The sequence below is a fragment of the Mastigoproctus giganteus genome, chromosome 2 (assembly GCF_048544385.1).
Source record: "Mastigoproctus giganteus isolate SK-2022 chromosome 2, ASM4854438v1, whole genome shotgun sequence".
Classification (NCBI taxonomy): Eukaryota; Metazoa; Arthropoda; class Arachnida; order Uropygi; family Thelyphonidae; genus Mastigoproctus; species Mastigoproctus giganteus.
In genome coordinates this window covers 221,885,200-221,905,700 of record NC_143576.1, presented here as the reverse complement: position 1 = coordinate 221,905,700, position 20,501 = coordinate 221,885,200, and the positions used below count along the sequence as shown (strand labels likewise).

The following is a 20,501-nucleotide window of genomic DNA, read 5'->3' as shown; positions in this document are numbered from 1 at the left end:
AAAAAAAAAAAAAATATGGAGTTAACCAGAGAGAGAGAGAGAGAGAGAGAGAGAGAAGTAGAAGGGAATCACCAAGAAAGAATGATGATATGCAGCTCAGGACCCTGGTGTGCCAACCCATATGTGGGAACCATATTCCATAGTAGAGATTTGTATAAAATCAGTAACTGTTTAGAAGAAAAGTAATACCAAGAGAAAAAGAAAACCTGAGGTTTTTTTTTATGCAAAGACAATGGAGAAGAAGCAACATTTGTTGTGTTTATGCCAAGAGATTAAAAGCCAGGATAATCCCTAATAGAGATGTGATCTTATCTAGAAATAAGAGTGATATTAAAGATGAGCATAGGAGCATACACTTTTTTACTTTAGAAAATGTATAGGTAAGTGCAACAGGATAACAACACAGGTAAACTATTTTTCATCTGTGATAGTGGTTGGAGAATGTTATTATGGTTAGCCATACAGTGCACGGAAGCCCAAGGCTTATACTACGCAGGCAAAAAAAAAAAAAAGTTACCTTGAGAGATAGAAAGTCAAAAGTAGGAAGGAATCACCAAGAAAGAGAAGAATGATGATATTCAGCTGAGGACCCTGGGTTTGCCAAGACCATACTCACCAGATGTGAGCCCCTGGGGTAGTGGGGCTATTTAGTCCACACTCTCCCACCACCATAAGATGATTCATCTTATGTTTTTCTCTACCATGTCTAGCTTTTATGAGACCAATTAGATAAACAAAATGATTATACCACTCACATATCCATTCAGTTAGCCTACATGAATATAATTGTTATCTCTCCATACATTAAAAGTTTTTCTCCTTGTGATATTTATTCGAGCCAATAGAAGAGGGCAGGGCAATTATGTCACTACAAATGCACAGGTAAATAATTACATAGGTCATTTCTTGATTAGACTTCAATCAGTGCATTATAATGTTAGTATAATAATATTATACAAATAATAACATTATAAAATACAAAACTACATAAATATTTACAAAAAACTAAACTATTTACAATTATGCCTCTACATTGATGAATGTTAGATGGAAGGAACACAAATGGGCAGAATCAGACAATGTAGAGCACATATGTGAGACACATGCCAACATTTGTGATATTGCAAGAAAACTTTTTTTTTTTTTATGTGAACCCCAAACACCCTATAGTACTTAGTACTGTGCTTGGAGGTTGAGAAGATATTTGTTGACATTGGACTGGAACTTCTGTAAATTGTTATTTTCAGGAAATACGTATGAAGGAAGGTTGTTCCAGAAAATGGCAGTTGAATGAATAAATGAGGAAGATGAAATGTTGGTTCTGTGGGTTTGAAGTTGGACAGTAAATGGATGTTGGCATCACGTGTTCGGACTGTTTTGAAAGAGAGAGCGGGAATTATAGAAGCCAATTCAGAAGAACAGTGCCCATAGAAGTATCTATAGAAGAGGCATGCAGCAGAAACAGTACGTCTATGAGAAAGCAAGTGGAGAGACTCTGTTATAGATGAATCATTAATTAACCTAACTGCCCTCTTCTGAATGAAATCAAGAATCCTGAGAGAGGTTTTGGGGGCACCACCCCAGATGTGGGAACAATATTCCATGGCAGGGCGGATTTGCGATTTATACAGAGTGAGCAGCTGTTTGGAAGAAAAGTAACGCAGAGAGCGAAAGAGAAAACCAAGTTTTTTAGATGCAGAGGAAGCAATATTTGTAATGTGCTTGTGCCAAGAGAGATTAGAAGTCGGGGTAATCCCCAAAAGAGATATATCATTTTGCCTAGAAATCGGAGTGTCACTAAAGATAAGCATAGGAGCAGAAGAATCCTTTTTGTGAGATATAAGACAAGACTGAGTTTTAGAAGGGTTGAAATCAACTAAGTTGTCTTTGCCCCACTGGAGAATTACCTGAAGATCGGCATTTAAGGAATTGGCAGCAGATTTTTGAGAGCTTGAAGCTGATTGAGCAGGACAAGGTTTCTCAAAATGGAAAGTTGAATGCAATGTGCTATCATCGGCAAAACTATGGATAGGATTTCCAGTCAATGGAAGAAGGTCATTGATATACAAGAGGAAAAGAGTGGGAGAAAGAACTGAACCTTGGGGGACACCGGCATTAGTGGAGAAGTTAGAAGACAGAGCCATCTACCATCACCCTCAGTGAGCGATCAGAGAGAAAACTGGGTAACCAATTACTAAAAACAGTTGACAAACCATAAGATGGAAGCTTGTTTAGAAGACCTTGATGCCAAACACGATCAAAAGCCTTTGAGATGTCAAGAGCAACTACTTGTGTTTCACCAAACCTTTCCATCGAATTAGTCCATAAATGGGTAACATAAGCCAGAATATATCACCAGTGGATCGACACTGACAGAATCCATACTGGCAATCGTTGATCAGACGGGAAGGTTTCTAGGTAGTTTAAGAGTTGGCGGTTAATTGATTTCTCCATTACTTTAGAAAGAGTAGAAGTAATTGCAATGGGATGATAATTGGATGGGAGGGATTTGTCACCCTTTTTAGGAACTGGCTGGATATGAGCAAATTTCCAAGCAGAAGGAAAAACACCTTTGGAATAAGAAAGTGAAAAAAGGTGGCAAAGAATAGGAGCAAGTTCAGGAGCACAGATTTTGAGAACAAGTGGAGAAATACCATCAGGTCCTGGAGCTTTCTTAGCATCAAGATTCATCAAAATCCTTCTGATATCCTTTTGACGGAAGACCACAGGAGGCATTGAATGGAGCGTGTTGGGAATGGTGGGAGGTGTTTTACCAAGATACATGAGCTGGAAGAAAAATGGGATGCTAGCAGGTCAGCTTTATCCTTGGCTGAAGTGACAACAGAACCAATTGGTTTGGACAGAGGTGGGAGCAGAGATGGGCAAAAGTTGTGGCACAATACCTTTGGTAAGAGACTAGAATGCTTAGCTACCATTAGGGCAAGAAGCAAGTTTTCTACTCTTAGCCTGTTCAAACTGTAGTTTGGACTGTTTAATAACAATTGTTGCGAGCTTTGGTGTAGGCAGAAAATGAAACTGAAGAATTAGAAATAAGCCAATTACGATATGCAACATTCTTCTCTTGAACAGCCTTAGCACATTTATTGGAAAACCAAGGTTTAGATAAAGGATGAGATTTTAAAGTCGAGTGTGGGATAAAGGATTCCATTCCTGCAAGAATAATTTCACTGACACAATCTGAGCAAACGTTGACATCAGAAGTTTTGAAACAGTAATCCGACCAAGGAAAAGAAGTCTCGCAGGTCATCCCATTTTTCATTCTTGCAATGCCAAACAACACGAGGTTGGGAATAGCCATGAGATAAAGGTTCCATTGGAGAAGAGACAATCACCAAGTTGTGATCTGAAGTGCCTAAAGGACCTCTCACTTTGACTGTGTACTTAGAAGGGTTGTTTGTGAGAAAAAGATCAAGCGTATTGGCTGTATGATTAGGATTGTCTGGTATTCTCGTAGGTAAATGAACAATCTGTGCTAGATCATTAGTAATTGCAAAAGCCTCAGCATCTCGACCTGCTGGGTCGGTGTGACTAGAAAACGGAAGCCAGCTGTAGTTGTGAACATTAAAATCACCAAGGAAAATTACCTCACTGTTAGGAAAGTTGGACTGGAGAAAGTCAAGTTGCAAAGAGAGGAAGTCAAAGAGCTCCAAGTGATTAGTGGGAATTGGGAGAACGGTGTTGACTGAGGGGCAACTGCCTCCATAACGTTCACCAACCTTGTACACGTGCTTGGGGCAACAGACTGACTATTGGAATTAGACTACTGAAAGTTGAATTGAGGTCCTATAGAGCAACATTTAATTTCAGAGTCTTGAGGTTTGACAATTTAGTATGGATCAGGAGAATGTTTCATACCATTCTGAATCATACAACAGTGAAGTTTGGTGATAAAAGTTTTGATATGCATCTAAAACCATGATAGTTATATTCCTACTTTGATCTTCGGGATAGCCAGTGCTTTTTTTGTCATAGAATGCACCGGAACGGTGTTCCGGCACCTTTTTTCAATGGATTTTCCAAGTTTTAAAAGTAACTTGAAAATTTGATGTTTGGTCCACGTGGACTTGAATTGCCCTGTCGAGCATAGCAGGTCGGTGGCAAAATCATTAAAATGGTGCATGTGGGTTGCTTGTGTTTGTTAAAGTCCGATGCATGCAGACTTCGTCTGCACTGGTTGTGTGGCTGCACGCTGAGTGCTTACTGCAGGTGGTGACCGTTACGTTTTGTTACACAACTGACGTGTGTGGGTTTGTGTACAGCAATTGACTCTGTGCGGAAGGTAAATAATTTTTATTTTAAAAAATTGAATTGAAAATCTTTTAATTTTTAGTGTTAAAGTATGACCCCAAATTTAAAAATGAAAAAATTACTAATTACTTCTCAACCACCAGTCCTGCTAATAAAAAGGCCAGAATATCAACAGACAACGACAGAACACACAAAAATAACGACGCCTCTTGATATTTCTGAATCTGATCTTGAGAAGCAAAGCCAAACTACAAACGACTGGCCGGACTGCTGGACCTATGATCAAAAAAATGATTTTTGCTTGAAAAATGAATGGCTCTGTGTTTGCAAAATGAAACTTGGCTGTACACCTTGTAGAAAAGTTGGAACTCTTGGAGTTGAAACGAAAATGGGAATGAAACTTTCCAAAGAATGGACCAACAATGAGAACCTATTCTGGCAAAGATAGGAAGCAACAGTTGAGCTCACTTCGAAAAAAAAATTTTTGATCACAGAATCTGCTGCACATAAAACAGCATTAAAAATAGTTGCTGAAAGCGAAAAAATGACTCTTGAGAATGTTTTTTTAACGTCATTATCTCACGAAAATATAATAACTGCAAAAAATTTTCGAACTGCATATAAAGTAGCAAAGGAAAATCAATCATTCCATCATTTTGAAACTGAAATTGATCTGAAGGAACTGAATGGATTTGAAATGGGTCGTATTCTTCATTCTACAAATGCATGTATTAACATTGTTAATCATACAAGTGAAGAAATGAGGAAAACTGTGGTTAAAGAAATTGTTCAATCCAATAATAAAATTTAATTGATAAATCAACCACAATAAGCAAAAAATTACCCTCATAGTATATGTTCGATGCTGTATCAAAGGTGTTGGAATGAATTCACCGATAAATTTGTTTTTGGACTTGGTAGAACTTGAAAAGGTAGCGGCAGAAGGAGTATTTGATTCCTTACTCCAATATCTTTACTCTTATGGGATGACAGAAGATTATTTAAAAAATATTTGGTTTCTCTGGCGTGCAACGCCACTGCTGTGATATTAGAGTAAAAGTGGAGTGAAAAAATTGCTGTCAGAACATTTTTCCTTCTATTATAGTTTGGCATTGTGCTAATCACAGACTAGAATTATCAGTAGGTGATGCTATCAAGGAAACTTCAGGAATAAATAGATTCAAATCATTTATTGATAAACTTTACGTCATATACCATGCTTCGGCAAAGGATAGTGGAGAGTTAACATTTATGTGCAGAATTACTGAGGGCTGAGCTGCTAAAAATTGGAAGAATTTTAAGTACCCAATGGGTGTCATCTAGTTTGCATATAGTTTTGGCTGTGTGGAATAATTTTGAATCCCTTGTGTATCATTTTGAAGAAGCAATGCATGATCCTACAAGAGAAAAATGATAAATGCACTTATGGCTTGAAAAGAAAATCACATCTACATAATGTTTATTGGACCTAGGATTGATGTGCGACACTCTCCAGGAATTATCAGAATTAAGTTTGGACCTACAGGACCGCAACATGGACCTGTACAAGGCAAATAAGAAAATAAAGATACTGGTACATGTTTTTGAAGAAAGAAGACAGAACTTTGGGCCCTGTTATAAATGCGCTGTTGCTGCTGTACGTGATCTTCGCTTTCGTGGAGTTTTACTTCACAAAAAAGATTCAAGAAAGGATCCTCCTATTGACCCAAGTACATTTTATACAAAATTGAAGGAGTCAACTGAAAAAAAGATTGCTTGATAGCAAAGACAATGAGTTGGCATATTGGTCTCGTGTATGTTATCAAAAACATTGGCCTGAAGATGTTAATACTCAACTGACATTTGGAGAAGTGGAAATTAGAAACTTGTCAATCAGACTGCAACTAATTTGCACACTTCTAGTCCACATGGACTGGAAGTGTGCAAATGTATCACCAATTCACAAAGGGGGGGGGGTTCAAAAGGTGAAACAACTATAGACCTGTTAGTTTAATTGTGTTCCAGGGAAAATAATGGAATTAGCAGTTAAAGAAGCATTGTGGGATCATTTAAACAAGACTGCAGTAATAGTTAGGACACAGCATGGGTCTTCTCTGACCAACTTGATTGGATACTATGTGGTCACAAAGGAACTGAATGCCAAAAATAATTGATATGATATACTTGGATTTCAGGAAAGCTTTTGATACTGTTGCACATGGAAGACACTGCTGTACAAATTGGAGGTACAGCATTAAGGGTAAGTTGCTACAATGGATAAAGGGATGGTTGAGTTGGAGACAGAGTGGTAATCAATGTACATTGCTCTTCGTGGACAAATGTTATTAGTGGAGTTCCCCAGGGTTTGGTGTTGGGCCCATTGTTGTTTTGTATATTTATCAATGATACTGATGAAGGTATATCAGGTTTAATGTCCAAGTTTGCAGATGATACAAAGGTTGGCAGGGTTGTTAAAAACAGTATGCTACTCCAACAAGATCAAGTTAAGTTGGGAAAATGGGCTGAGAAGTGGCAACTGAAGTTCAATATTGACAAATACAAAGTACTGCATATGGGTAGCAATAACTGAAGAGAAACATACCAACTGTGTGGTAATACACTCAGGGAAGTGGAAAGTGAAAAATACCTGTGGGTAATTGTGCAGTCAAATATAAAGTTTGCCGAGCAGTGCAGATGGGCTGCCAGGCAGGTCATGGAGGTGATTATCCCGTTATACAAGGCAATGGTCAGGCCATACCTCCAGACCTGTACACAGGTCTGGAGGCCTCAATTTAGGAAGGATGTAGAGTTGCTAGAACAAGTACAAAGAAGGGCAACAAGACTGGTGAGGGGAACAAAGGGGTGCTCTTTCCAAGAAAGGCTTAAGTTCTGCAAATTGCAGCACTTGGAGAGTAGGCACCTGCAAAGTGATCTGATTGAGGTGTACGAGGCCTTGAATGGGTTGAGCAAGCTGAATGCTGATGGGATTCTTCCTCTTGCTCAGACTAAACCTGAGGGGGCACAGTTTCAAATTGAGGAAAGATGGTTGTAGAATGGAAGTGCAGAAATTTGCCTTTAGCCAGCATTGTGGAAGCTAATAGCCAAATAAATTTAAGGCTGAACTGGACAGGCATTTGGAACAAATGGAGGGTTTTTATTGGCTGATACTACATAAGCTTGCTTTCTTGCATATGTGCCTCTACTAATGCTAGTAGGTGTATCTTTTATACAGAAAAAATTTGATTTACTCCATCATACATCCATGGGGGTTGGCAAGCAGGGGGCAGAGCTCCCTAGTTTATTATTATTATTGTTTATACATTCATATTTATAAAATTGCTTTCAAAATGTATCCTCTTTCTGAATGACTTCCTCAACCAAGACCTCAGTAACATCAGAGCCCAAGCCAGGTTCTGACACTAGCCACTGACATCAGGCCCAACTGGAAGCACCTGGCAACCAGGCACCAGAAAATCTGCAAAATTGGGCTACCCACCACAACCCATGTCTTGCCATCCAAAACCTGCTCCATACTGCTGAAGGGTAACCTTCAACTGATCTGACCCCCACAAATCAAAATCTAGGGTAGAAGAATAAAATTAGCAGCACAACTAAATAAAGTACCTGGGACTATTTGACAGGAGCCTATCATTCCAACCTCATTTAGCCTACATCAGGCAGAAGATAAGAGGCTACTCTGCCCTAAAGGCAAGTGTCGCCCATAAGGACTGAGAACTCAGAAAAGAACTTTCAGCCTCGTCTATAAGGCAGTAATCCTACCTGTCATCACATATGGCATTCCTGTATGGTAACACAAAAGCCACCACAGTAATCACTCTAAGAAAACTTGAACCCCATACACCGCTCAATCCCACTCACCATCTCTTGGGTATGCTGCACTGTCACAGTATGCAGTCTCCAGGTCTTGATGGAAGCCCTCCCCTGGACCTGAAGGTCATCCATGCTCTACCACCTGGCAAAAGACACCTGTCACCTTGCTGAACTTCACCACTGATGTGGCTAACAACCGCTCTGTGAAGAAATGACGGCTTGCTACCTTAAATTTGTTCCGGACATTCTACCCGAAGTCACCAACCTGGTTCTCCCCAGGTCTCCTAACAACAACCTATCTGCTGACTGGACACTGCACTATCAGGGGAAAACTTTTTACCCTGGGCCTCACCGACAACTCTTTCTGTTCCTGTGGCCAACTTGAATCATGGAAGCATCTGATGCACCAGTGCCCATTATATGAGGACCTTCGATGCATTCTGATATCAAAAATTAAATTTATCCCAAGACTCCAGGAATCAGAGAAAATCTATGCTGCATTTTCCAAATTTGCCCAAAACCTCTTTGGAAGGCATAGGGCTCTCCTGCCACCACAGAACCTACCTGATTTAGTCCTACCAATTTTCCTGGATGGCACCTGTTCTGGGATCTGACACCTCAGGACAAGAGCTATCACCTTCAGCTCCACTGCCAATGCCACCTGGCAGTCTGAATACGGTGCTCTTACCTGATTCACTTTAACTCCCTATCCCTCAGCAGGGGAGAACTTACCTGTCTCCTCTCTACCACTCCTTTTCCTTCTGGTGAGGCACAAGTGTGCTTCACTGACTCCTTGGGTTTAACCCCAGTCTTCAGTCTGTCCTCCCCCCATCTTCACAACTAGTGTCCAACCCATGTCAAAATTTACTGATTACCAAGCCCAACATCCAAAATTTTAATCTTAAATCATATAACTTGCATATCTGTGTTCCTTTCAGCCAAACCAAATCCTAGTTTCTTTTTTTAGGTCCTAGCCACCGAAATCTCAGGAAACCAGGTGGCAGGATCTGCCAAAGTACTTTAAAAAATTACTGGGTAACTGACCTGCCTCCCAGGGGCATAGAATGACAAACAATGGTACACAACACTACACTCTACAGTGTTCAGCACCATACGAACATGTATGCTACACGGAGATGGGGAGCAACTCCTGGTGCCATTAGATCTTAAAACAAATTATGCAATAATGAGGATACATTATCTGTATCCTCATTATTACATAATTTAATTATACATTGTTTCAAGTTAGACTTGTAGGTGGCACTGGAATTTAGTTCTGCATTTAATGTTTGGAAATTAAAGGCTTTACAGATTATGGCATAGCTGTAGGAGGCTTTATCAACAGGTGTGATGATAAAATGTTTGTAGGTCTGCAAATTGTTGTTTTAATATGAAAAAAATGGAAATTTAATCCTGTCAATATTTGTACTGGTGGTAATGAAGACCAATGCTGTAGCATCAAAACTAGTACCGAATTAATACATAGTTGGACTGCTTCAATGGGGATCTTACACGGTTTCTTTCCATCATAACATTACCATTGAAGCATTCCAGCTATGGATTAATTCAGTAGTAGCTATGATGCTACAGCATCATAAGTCTATTACCACCAGTACAAACATCTGCAGGATTAAAATTCCATTTTTTCATATTAAAACAACAATTTGCAGACCTACATACATTTTATCATCACCCGTGTTGATAAAGCCTCCTGCAACTATGCCATAATCTGTAAAGCCTTTTATTTCCAACCATTAAATCCAAAACTAAATTCCAGTGCCAACTGCAAGTCCATCACTAGCAACAGCAGTATTACTACAAATTTACTTATATTTACTTCATACCTAAGTTGCAGAAAAACCCCACAAGTTTCAGGTTCATCACTTGCTGCAAGTGCAGTTACACCCATAAACCTGGCAAAACTTTAGAAAGGTTACTTAAACCTATCATGGACATCCTTCCTGATAGTAGAATAATTAGCAATAATATTCCAGTTATTAATACCCTAAATACTGGCAACATCACTCATGTTCAGACTTTTGACTTTAATAGTAGTCTATTTACAAAGCCACATCCGTAGCCAGAATGGTCAGGAGCGGGAGTGCACATGCTCTAAGTAGACCAGGGTTCAAGCCCCGGACTGCTGAATACAGTCAATCTGCCAACCTACACTGGACCAGTGTGGCAGATTATGGTCCATTTCCCTCAGCATGAATTGTTGAGGAGGCTTCCATCCTGCAGTGAGTTGATAATGGCTGCACTTTTTTTTTTTTTTTTATTTACAAGCATAGACCTAACTTAAAATCAGTCTTGAGTGAAATTTACAACTACAAACACATTATTGGTTGTAATTTAGTTTATCAGAACAATCTCATAAGTCTCTGCAATTCCAATACCACATTTCTTCGATTCTAAGACACCTTAATTTCAGTACCACCAACAGAAAAAAAAAGCTAGAGTATAAGAAAAAAATATAAAATGCTAAAATATATCTAACAAATATTTTTATTAGAATAGAATTCAATTTACTAACAATAGTATTTATCAGTAGGTATGTTATTCATCACTTCCTTCCAAATCTTCTGAGCCATCGATATCTACATTTGAATGAATATCAGAGTCTACTTCCCATTCAGAGTCTGATTCTTCTGAGCCATTGAGAGCTTGGCAGATGCAACATTTTTTAAATGAGTGCTGCACTATTCTTTCTGGGATTAGCTTCCAAGCTGTTGATACCTATTCTGCCAATTGCTTTGATTTTTCTGGAAGGTGTCAGCAGAAGGTTGTCAGTCAACAGCCAAGATTCATATTCCTTTCTCAAGTAATCCTTAAATGGTTTGTTGACTGAAACATTGAGTGGCTGCAGTTGGCTAGTCATGCCACCAGGAATCACAACCAAGTCACGACATTTTTGCATCAAGTACTAGCATGCTAGGTGGGTTACGAAAACTTCCAGGACATCTATTCCACACAGTATTTAGCCAGTCTTCTGTAAGCTCTGCCGACATCCATCCCATTTTTTTGTGCATGCAAATAACATCTTTGGTATGGTTTTCGATTTAAAATTAAGTATGGTGGCAACTTTCGACCATCAGTGGTGATACACTGCTTTTCATAGCCTGTGCTTATAATCTTGATTTCTTTAACACCTTCAGCATTTGACAGTGTAATTTCAAGGCATATCGAAGAAGACCAGCATTTCCAATTTGACTAAACTGATAGTTTTTCCCTTTAATTTCATCATGTCACAGAAAGTTAATCAGCTTCTGTTGAAAGACTGCAGGAATTTGACAATAAACCCCTTGGAATAAGCCGAAGATTTGTCTACAGAAGCAATTGATAGGCACAACAAACAGAGAATTGATGACAGACCCCAGTCTGGTCATCCAAGAACTGAGGACCCCCTACAGCTATCAAAGGCATTGGAAAACAGAATTCGTAGGAATCCCCTACAAAAACAGGAAATCATGTCCAGAGAAATGGGAATATCACTAAGATTGATGTCACGCATAATCAAAAGTGATCTAGGGATGAGTGCCTACCGTAGGAGAACAGGACAGTTCCTAACTCCAGTTCTGATGGAATGGGGGCAAAAAAGATTAGGGGCACTGCAGCGTCAGTATGCAAATGGTAAGCATCAACAGATACTCTTCACAGATGAAGATTTTTACTATTCAGGAGAGTTACAACTGTCAAAATGACAAGGTGTATTTTGCACACAGCTCTGCAGAAGCATGTCGGGCCATTAGAAGGATTGAAAGGGGTCACATCATCTAGCATCAGTAATGATTTGGTGGGGAGTCTCCTATGAAGTTGTAACAAAGATGCATTTGTGTTCAGGAGGTGAAACCCTGTGAAAGGGTGTACCTGAATGATATTCTGGAGCCACACGTGAGACCCCTCAATCAGACTCAATGGTCAGCACTGGATTTTGCTGCAGGACTCAGCACCTGCTCAAAAGGCAAAGGTCACCCAAACATGGCTGACAGAATGTACCCGAGTTCAAACAGGACAAATGGCCTCCTGTCAGTGCAGATCCTAATCCACTTGATTACAATTTGTGGGCTATTTTGGAAGGAATGGTCTGTGGTAAAAGGCATACCACATTGGAGAGCCTGAAAAGATCACTGGAGCATGCTGAGGTGGCCAATTTCCCGCTGCATGTTGTGCATACTTCTATTGATGAATGGCCGGAACATTTGAGGTCTTGTGAAAAAAAAAGTGGGGGATGGGGGGAAGACATCTTGAATGCGTGTTGTGTTGCTTCATTTGCTGGGTGTTCAAGAATAAACCCGCAGTTTTGAGTTCCTGTGTCTATTTTATGGCTAAATGCAGTAACACATGTGATAGTATTTATAGCAGTACTGAGTATTTGATATTTCTTCATAAAATTCCTCACAAGAATTAGCTTGTTGTTTGTTGTTTGGTTTTTAGGAGCATTAGCAACTAAGGCCATATTGCTCCGGGATATGCGATGGTCATACCCTGACCTTTCCGTATTTGGTGGTGACAGGCTCGAACCCCGGTCTAATCAAGCACAAGAATTAGCAAAATTGCACTTAACTTGTATTGCTTTCAGCATTTCTACAGTCAGCTGTGTTTTTGTTGATTATCTGGTTTTTAGAAGCATTAGCAACTAAGGCCATATTGCTCTGGGGATATGCAGTGGTCATTCCCTGACCCTTCCACATCCTCTGTATTTGGTTGTTTTTGTTGACATCCACAACTTATTTACTATTGAAAAAAAAACTTTCCATTGTACCATTGGTTCCGGCAAACAATGCAAATTATTTGCATTATGTTTGCCATTAATTATGGAGGCTACATGTCCAATCTGGGACAGTTTGCAATTCGGGGCAAACTGTCCTGCATAATCTAGGGCGTCTGGTCACTTCAACATAGAACAAATAATTTGACCAGTTCCAGAGGGTCTTTTTGCAGACCCCCAGGGGTCTGTGGATCCCAGGTTGGTAAACTCTGGATTAACTGACTGGTCAAACAAAAAAAAAAGGAGGGGGGGAAGTCTATACCATTTGCAATACCTACATTATAGAGAGCTAAAATACCATGATAAAAATTAATTTTTTAATGTGAATGTAACTAGATTCTTGGTGAAGAATAAGCACAAGATTGTTTATCCAAATCTAGATTCAATGATGAAACCAATCCTTCATGATCACAGTATGACAATTTTGGTATTCTGCAGAAGCCTTTAGAAGACAGAACTGAATGAAATGAAAATGTGATTGGATACATTTGAGCTGGAGCTGTTTATTTACCCAAGATGAATTGAATAACTCATTAGAGACCTAGCCCTCTCCAAAGATAAAAGCTGAACTAACCCCAAGACTAAAGCAAAAACTTTTGTTAGGAAGAATGTCAATTTATTGTCATCAAAAGCCTTTTGATACTTTTGGCCTGCTCCACTACTAACATGATAAACAGTTATTAGCGAATTGTCACAGGGGCAATTATATCTGAATAGCACCTCTTTACTGACATAAAGCTGTTCTCTTGCATAATGGGAACTTAAAGCCATTCATCCCTATTGCCCACTGTTCATCTACAGCAGACATACTTCAACATAAAGACACTGTTTGAAACAATTAAACACCTCACCCTATGGCAGGCCTGACCAACCCAAATCTTTCTGTAGGCCACCTTGACGAACCACATTTTTTGCACAGGCCACATAAAATAAAACGATTTTTTAAAAATAAATCAAATACCATAAAAATTTATTTTATTCATTAATTTTTTATATCTACATAAATGAGATGTTTGCTTTTTCTCTGTGATCACTCAATTTTTTTTAAAATCTACATCAATATTAATTGCACATCTTAATTGATTTGTATTAATATTTGAATTAATATTAATAATATTGATTTAAATTAATATTGCACATCTTAATTGATTTGTTATTGAAGCTTGAGATTTACTTTTAATAAATTTCATTTTTGAAAAGAAAGTTTCACAAACTGATGTGGATCCAAAGGTGTTCAATTTTTTGTGCAAAAAAAAAAAAAAAAATCTTAATTTGGGATACTTTTCTGCTGTCATGTTGTAAAAGTTGTTTTTTTTTTTATGTTGTGGTATGAATGTGTTTTAATTCATTGTTGCACTGTAAATCAATTACTTCCATCTGCAGAGTTTCCATTTTGAAGAAGGGAAGGAGTGGTGGGGATTCTGAGAAGTACAGCTGGTCTAGTATTATATTTCTTGTTATTTATCGTGCCTAGTGCAGCTAGTGAATTTCCCACCGATGTAGTCAACAGTATAAAAATCATCTCACGGGCCACAAAAAAAAAAAAAAAAAAAAAGTGGTAGGCCAGTTCTTTGAAATATCTGTGGTGATTTCAATGTCACTCACATTAATGGGCTTGCAACATTGTGTCCCTATATGGGACAACCAATCTATCACAGCCTGACACCAGATGTAGCTGGCTTCCAAGAAATGAATATGAGCAAGGAATAAGTAGTGCACAATTTGTATGTTCCATCAGTGGACCCAAAAACTGATTTTATTTCAACCTCATTACACTTGGCCTAAAAAAAAGTTTTGTAAAAGTGATGGGTAAAACAAATTTAAGGATTTCATTACTTAAATGAAAAATTTACAAATTATTGCTATGAAAGTGAAAGACCGAATTATCTTCACAGGGCCTCAAATCAGAGCTTTCTGATTGAGATCCCCACAAAGATTCCCTCTCACTTTTGCAACACTGATCTTTGTTGTTATTTGGTTTTTAGAAGCATTACCAACTAAGGCCATATTTCTCCAGGGATATGCGGTGGTCATTCCCTGACCTTTCCACACCCTCTTTATTTGGTGGTCACAGGCACCAATCTTTGAAAACTGTCCCAATGTATTAGAACTAAAAGCATGGCAGGCTTTGTGGAAACCTTTTTGGGCACCTGCATACAGAGATACAATTATTCAGAAACTGCTCAATGCATATAAAGAAATGGGATGTCATTTGTCACTGAAACTTCACTTCTTGCATTAACATTTATACTTGTTTCCAGAAGACCTTGGCATAGTGAGTGATGAACAGAGGAATGATTCTATCAAGACAATGGAAAGTAGCTATAAAAGCTTCAGAAATGAAAATATATTGGTAGATTACTGCTGCACATTGTATCAGGACATTATGGACAAAGTGTACCTAAGGAATTCATTCACAGATTTTTAAATTTTATTTCTCTTTTTACAATAGTGTACCGTATTATTTAAGTATGTGTATAAAGTAAATTGGGTTTAAACTGTAAAAGTGATAAAAATGGAACTGTAACCAGACTTGTGTTTTGTAATCAAAATCACCTTAACACATTGGCAATGATGTGGTACATTACACAGACTGCGGCCATTGCTGACCACCAATGGTACACTTGTCAATACAATTTCTATATAGCTAAAAATCTTGCAATTAATAGCAAAACCCTCTATATTGGGCATACAGCTATAGCATAGGTACAAGTTGTTTGGTGTACCACTGGTGATGCACTCATCTATAAATATGGATGTCATAAGTTAAAACCAGTATATATAGAAAATGAAAAAATTTTATTTTAAAACAAATACAGTTGTATTCTAAATAATGAAGTCAAAACGAATAGTTATTACTTATGTTTTTCACTGAAACACATAAGCACAGTCTGCTTTCCTGTACAATCTTCACTAAATATACAAACAGTATGGTACTACTTCTTGGCCTCTTTCTTGCAGGTGGTCAGTTTTCTTGAATTCCAGCATCATCTTCAGCCTCTATTTTCATTTTCAGTGTCCAACAATCCTCTTATTTTTTGAAGCTGTAGCATGTTCAATTTCTTGCTGTCACTAAAATTATTATATATTACCCAAGTATTCACGACACACGTGCCAAGAGTTATTTCAAAGAAAAACGAAGTTTTTCTAAGGCAGTATAATAAGATGACATTTGGTCTGAGACATCAACTCCCTTTTCAGCTTTGTCATAAAATAACAGCTGGAGGTTTCAATGTTACACCTGAATGCAATGAGCATCCTGATCAGAGGAATCTGAAGTAAAGAAATAATCTTTTCAATTAGATATCTAATTGAAAAGAAGAACATGACACAGACAAATGTTATTTTTTTTATTCAGAGGCCACCTTTTCATTCAGTAGTGCATGACAGCCCCAACAAATAAAAAAAAAAAAAAAAAAAAAATCTTTGGAGCCGTTGTGTGTGCCACCGGTAGTACATTCAAAAAATTGGATCAAAGGTGAAAAAAATAAACAAAAGTATAGTTTATAAACATTTAAAATTCATAAAAATTCTGCTTTCATAAAAAACTATCAAAAAATATTTTGCCCACACACTAAGCATACCTTTTCCAGCATCATTGCCAATGTGTTAGTCTGTACTAATATTATCAACAGTCAAAACATTTATCTTTGAATAGGCAAGAAATTAATTTTTTTGACCATTGTATTTAGAAGGGAGGTCCTTAACTATTTTTGGAAATAGGTTGGATATAAGCAAATTTCCACACAAAAGGAAAAACACCAGTTGTGGAAAAGTGACAAAACACGGTATCAAGAATGTTAGAAGAATTCTGTCAAAAGACAGAATATTTGGTATGGTAGGTTTTACAGAGAATGATACAAAAGTTAGGGAAATAAAGTAAAATGCTAGTAAATCTACTTTATCCTTAGCTGATGATGCAGTAGTAACAAAGGCTGTAACAGAGGTAGGAATACAGATGGATAAAAGTTGCATCCAGTAGCTTAGGCAAGAAGCAAGTTAACAACTCTGTTCAAAATAGTTTGGATTGATTAAAAAAACAGTAATACATCCAAGGAAAAGAAAACACAAGTGATACTGTTCATCCAGTGATGGGCTGTGACTATTTTAACAACAGGCTCACAGTTTTGCCAACTTTTTTTTTTTTGCAACTAGGGAAATAATGGATACACTTGATTCATGATACAAATTAATAATAATTTAATATAGCATTAAGTATTTCTCACATCAGAAATAAAACTATCACAAAACATTCAAGAATATACATAAAAAACTATTCTAGAAAATGTACACAAAAATCAAAGATTACATGAAAAAAAATTACATAAACATTCAAGAAAAATTTATTCTAAAGATTGCCATATAGAATTTACTTTATATTTGTTGTATCATCTACTTTGCTCAACAGCTAAGCGATGATTACAGAGGAAAGATTTAATGTAATGATCCAATCAAAATTAAACATTGGTTTTATTTAGATTTATGGTCATCATAACTGCAATGTGTTTAATTATCAAAGATGTTCTTTTTAGTTACAATTTTTCATTACACTGAAAGTTGGATCAGCTTAAGCATTGCTAATTGCAATTATTTCAAGGATATTTCTGGCCTTTTTAGTTGAAAAGGTGTTGGGTTTTTTTAACATCGGCAACAAAGGGCATGCTGCTTCCATATATATTATCTGTAAAAATTGCTTGTGTTCTGAGATTATTTTTGTTTGCTGGATGAAAAATCAGTTTCCAGAAAAAAACCCATGCTACCCATTACCCAAGTAACTTTTTTTTTTTTATGTAAAACCCAAACACAAGGTATTAGAACCTATAGTATTAGTACTGTGCTTGGAGATTTCTGAAAACCTCACATTTTGAAAAAGACCCAAAAATTCCTCACATTATCAACAGGATTCAAACTCTGATCTTTTCCACCTGGTATGGGGTTGGATATTCCAGTACAGTTCTAAGGGATCAGAGGAGCACTCAACTTCACCTCATTGTAACTACTTTATTAGAATAAATAAGCCAGCAGAACAGTTAATGATGGGCTGTGTATATCTTTTGTGGAAGGATAAGGAATCTCTCTTGCAATGTGAATAAGTGTTTACATACATTACTTTGCTTATATGTAATTTAGTAAATACGTGCAAGCCTCTTCTAAGAGGATGTAGATCATATTATTTCATTCAGGGGATCAGTAGCCACTTATACCAAGTTGTTCCATATTCACTATATGTACCAATAAACATTTGCTTTTAAAGTAATTAGCTATTGAGAAAAACTTACTACTACCTAATCTTGTGAAACTGGATATCAGTTCATTAAAAGTAGATTGATTTCTTTTAAGAATTTATCTAAAGTGATTACAGATCTGCACAGCCCAGTGTTAAAAAAATGACAAGCAGTTCATCTCAATTAACATGACCATAATTACAGCCTATTGTTAATTGGTAACAGATTGCTAGTTTCAATGTGAAACTTGGAATTAAGCAGAATATTTTTTTAAAATGGATATGCTGTTAAGCTTTGCTTCTTGCAGCTTTCCAATATACTGCAAAGAAGTTATGCAATACACAATATTCTCACTCCCACTTGCTTTATTATTTTGCTGCCTTTCCACGATTTTTCTACCAGTTGCACATACCCACACAAAGCTAATTATTGCACCCCTTCGCACTAAGTCAGAAGTACTGCTGGCAGGTTTCTAATTTTTTCAAAACAATTGCACTATAGACTTTTATTCCACTTTGCAAGAACAACTGAATGCTACAATTCAGTTGTCTCTTCAGCAAGTACTTTATCAGTGGCAGAGCATGATGTTGAAACATCAAGATGTGTATATAGCTACTTCTCTTATCTAAAATTTGAGATGAGTTCTTGCTCTTATCTCAAGCTTAACAGTAAGATATTAGGATTCAACTGATGAATTTAACATTCTTAAATACTATTGGGAAAAGCTACTATCACCTAACCTTGAAGAATTAGATATCAGTATATTAAAAGTAGATTAGATAAATCTTTGATTTATTCTAAGTGGGGTTTTTTATGGTTCGCATACGAAAGTAAAGATTGCTATTAATACTATACCTAAACTCAACAGGTAATATGCCTAATGGGAGATTATTATTATAAAAATTTAGTAATCACAAAGTATTAGAACGTTTTGAACTTTATCGTCAAATGGATTCAAGTGCATAGTTTCTTCTTAGAAAAAAAAATTCTCTGCTTTTTTTTGACTACTTTAACAGAAAAGTAACGTTTCCGTTTGGTTGGATACAAGCCCTTAGGCTGGCCAGTATATCTGTGGTGTTAATCTTCTTCAACAAGGAGTAAAAAAAAAAAAAAAAAAAAAAAATTGAAATTATTGTCACAAACAAACTAAAATGCATACTAGTATTGCTGATGTAAATAAAATATGATAAACGTGGCACATTATTCAATAGGCATGAGGCACTAAAATACGAATGAATGAATGCAACAATGTATCACCTGAGAAAGTACAATCTTTCTTTGTGATGTTGGCCATTGCCGCAAATTAATTGTTGGTCAAAAACCGAAAATGGAAAATAACGCAAAAATAAGTTTAACAGAAGCTGTTAATTAACATTATTTTCTATGAGTTTTCTTTTTTCTTTTAAATTACACTCGCTATCTTACGTAAAAATAATCAACCTGGAAATAATTGTTTTATTTAAATTTCCAATCTAACTGCTAAATTGGGTGTGGCCACAAACACTTAATTGCATATAGTGATTTAAAATTAATACACGCATGGCGCAACTTTCATAAACTTACTCCTCGAATGTTCCAGTAGCCAAGACGAACCATTACGATGGGTGTAGTAAGTTATCTTGGACGGCAAAATACAACAAAATCAAGCAACACGAGAATACAGCCGAAACAAAGATATAAACTTGAAACAAGAAAGAAAAAGGCGGTTCCGCGAAAGTTTATAGGTAAGAGTGCGCCCTCTAGGATTAAGGAGAAGACGTAAAATAATTACTGTACACGAAATTCGCAGCGCCAAACTTGACAGTAACAATAATAATAAAGATTAATAATTAAAATGGTGTACATCCACTTTGTAATAGACAGGTTAATAAAAGATTAATCCTTACTTCACAGCTTTGATCACTCAAGTTCAATTCCCTGATTATCAATTCATTCCAAGCAGAAACGTCAGAAAAGAGAGTGGGGGAGCGGGGGGGGGACGATCACCGTCACCAGTGCCGGACTTCACATATGGGTTTTCCGCACCTACGTAGGAAAGGTGGTCATGGATATTTGACCGCGTCCGAGCTAGCTTGAAGTCCCTGCTTACTGGGATGCAGTTTTTAGTGATAGTATTCGTATTAAAAGTGGCAAATGATGTAGCAAGCAAGCTTATATACAGCATCCCTCAAAGAAAAAAAAAAAACCTAATCACCTATCCACCCATCGAATAGTTTGGCTAGTTCTGTCTTAAATTTATTCAAATTACCCACTTCCAATGAGACCTGCATTGTAAAATGGGAACCTACATCTCCACCTTAGAATCCAGATTATAGGATTTTACATTACAATTTTAGTATTAGCATTAACATTAGTAGAGGCATACGATGCAAGAAAGCAAGCTTATGCAGCATAAACCAAAAAAAAAACCTCCATTCGTTCCAAATGCC

General features: G+C 37.2%; 1 protein-coding gene across 1 annotated transcript in view; it reads right to left on the bottom strand.

Annotated features, from left to right (window-relative positions):
• The window catches only part of LOC150090155 (glutathione S-transferase Mu 1-like), a 57,908-nt gene extending 38,125 nt beyond the window's left edge, over positions 1-19,783 (bottom strand). The window contains exon 1 of the mRNA XM_090368977.1: positions 19,636-19,783. Within this exon, the coding sequence (XP_090225103.1) occupies positions 19,636-19,668 (33 nt within the window). The 5' untranslated portion in view covers positions 19,669-19,783. The remainder of the gene's footprint in view (positions 1-19,635) is intronic.
• Between the last annotated feature and the right edge of the window lie 718 nt (positions 19,784-20,501).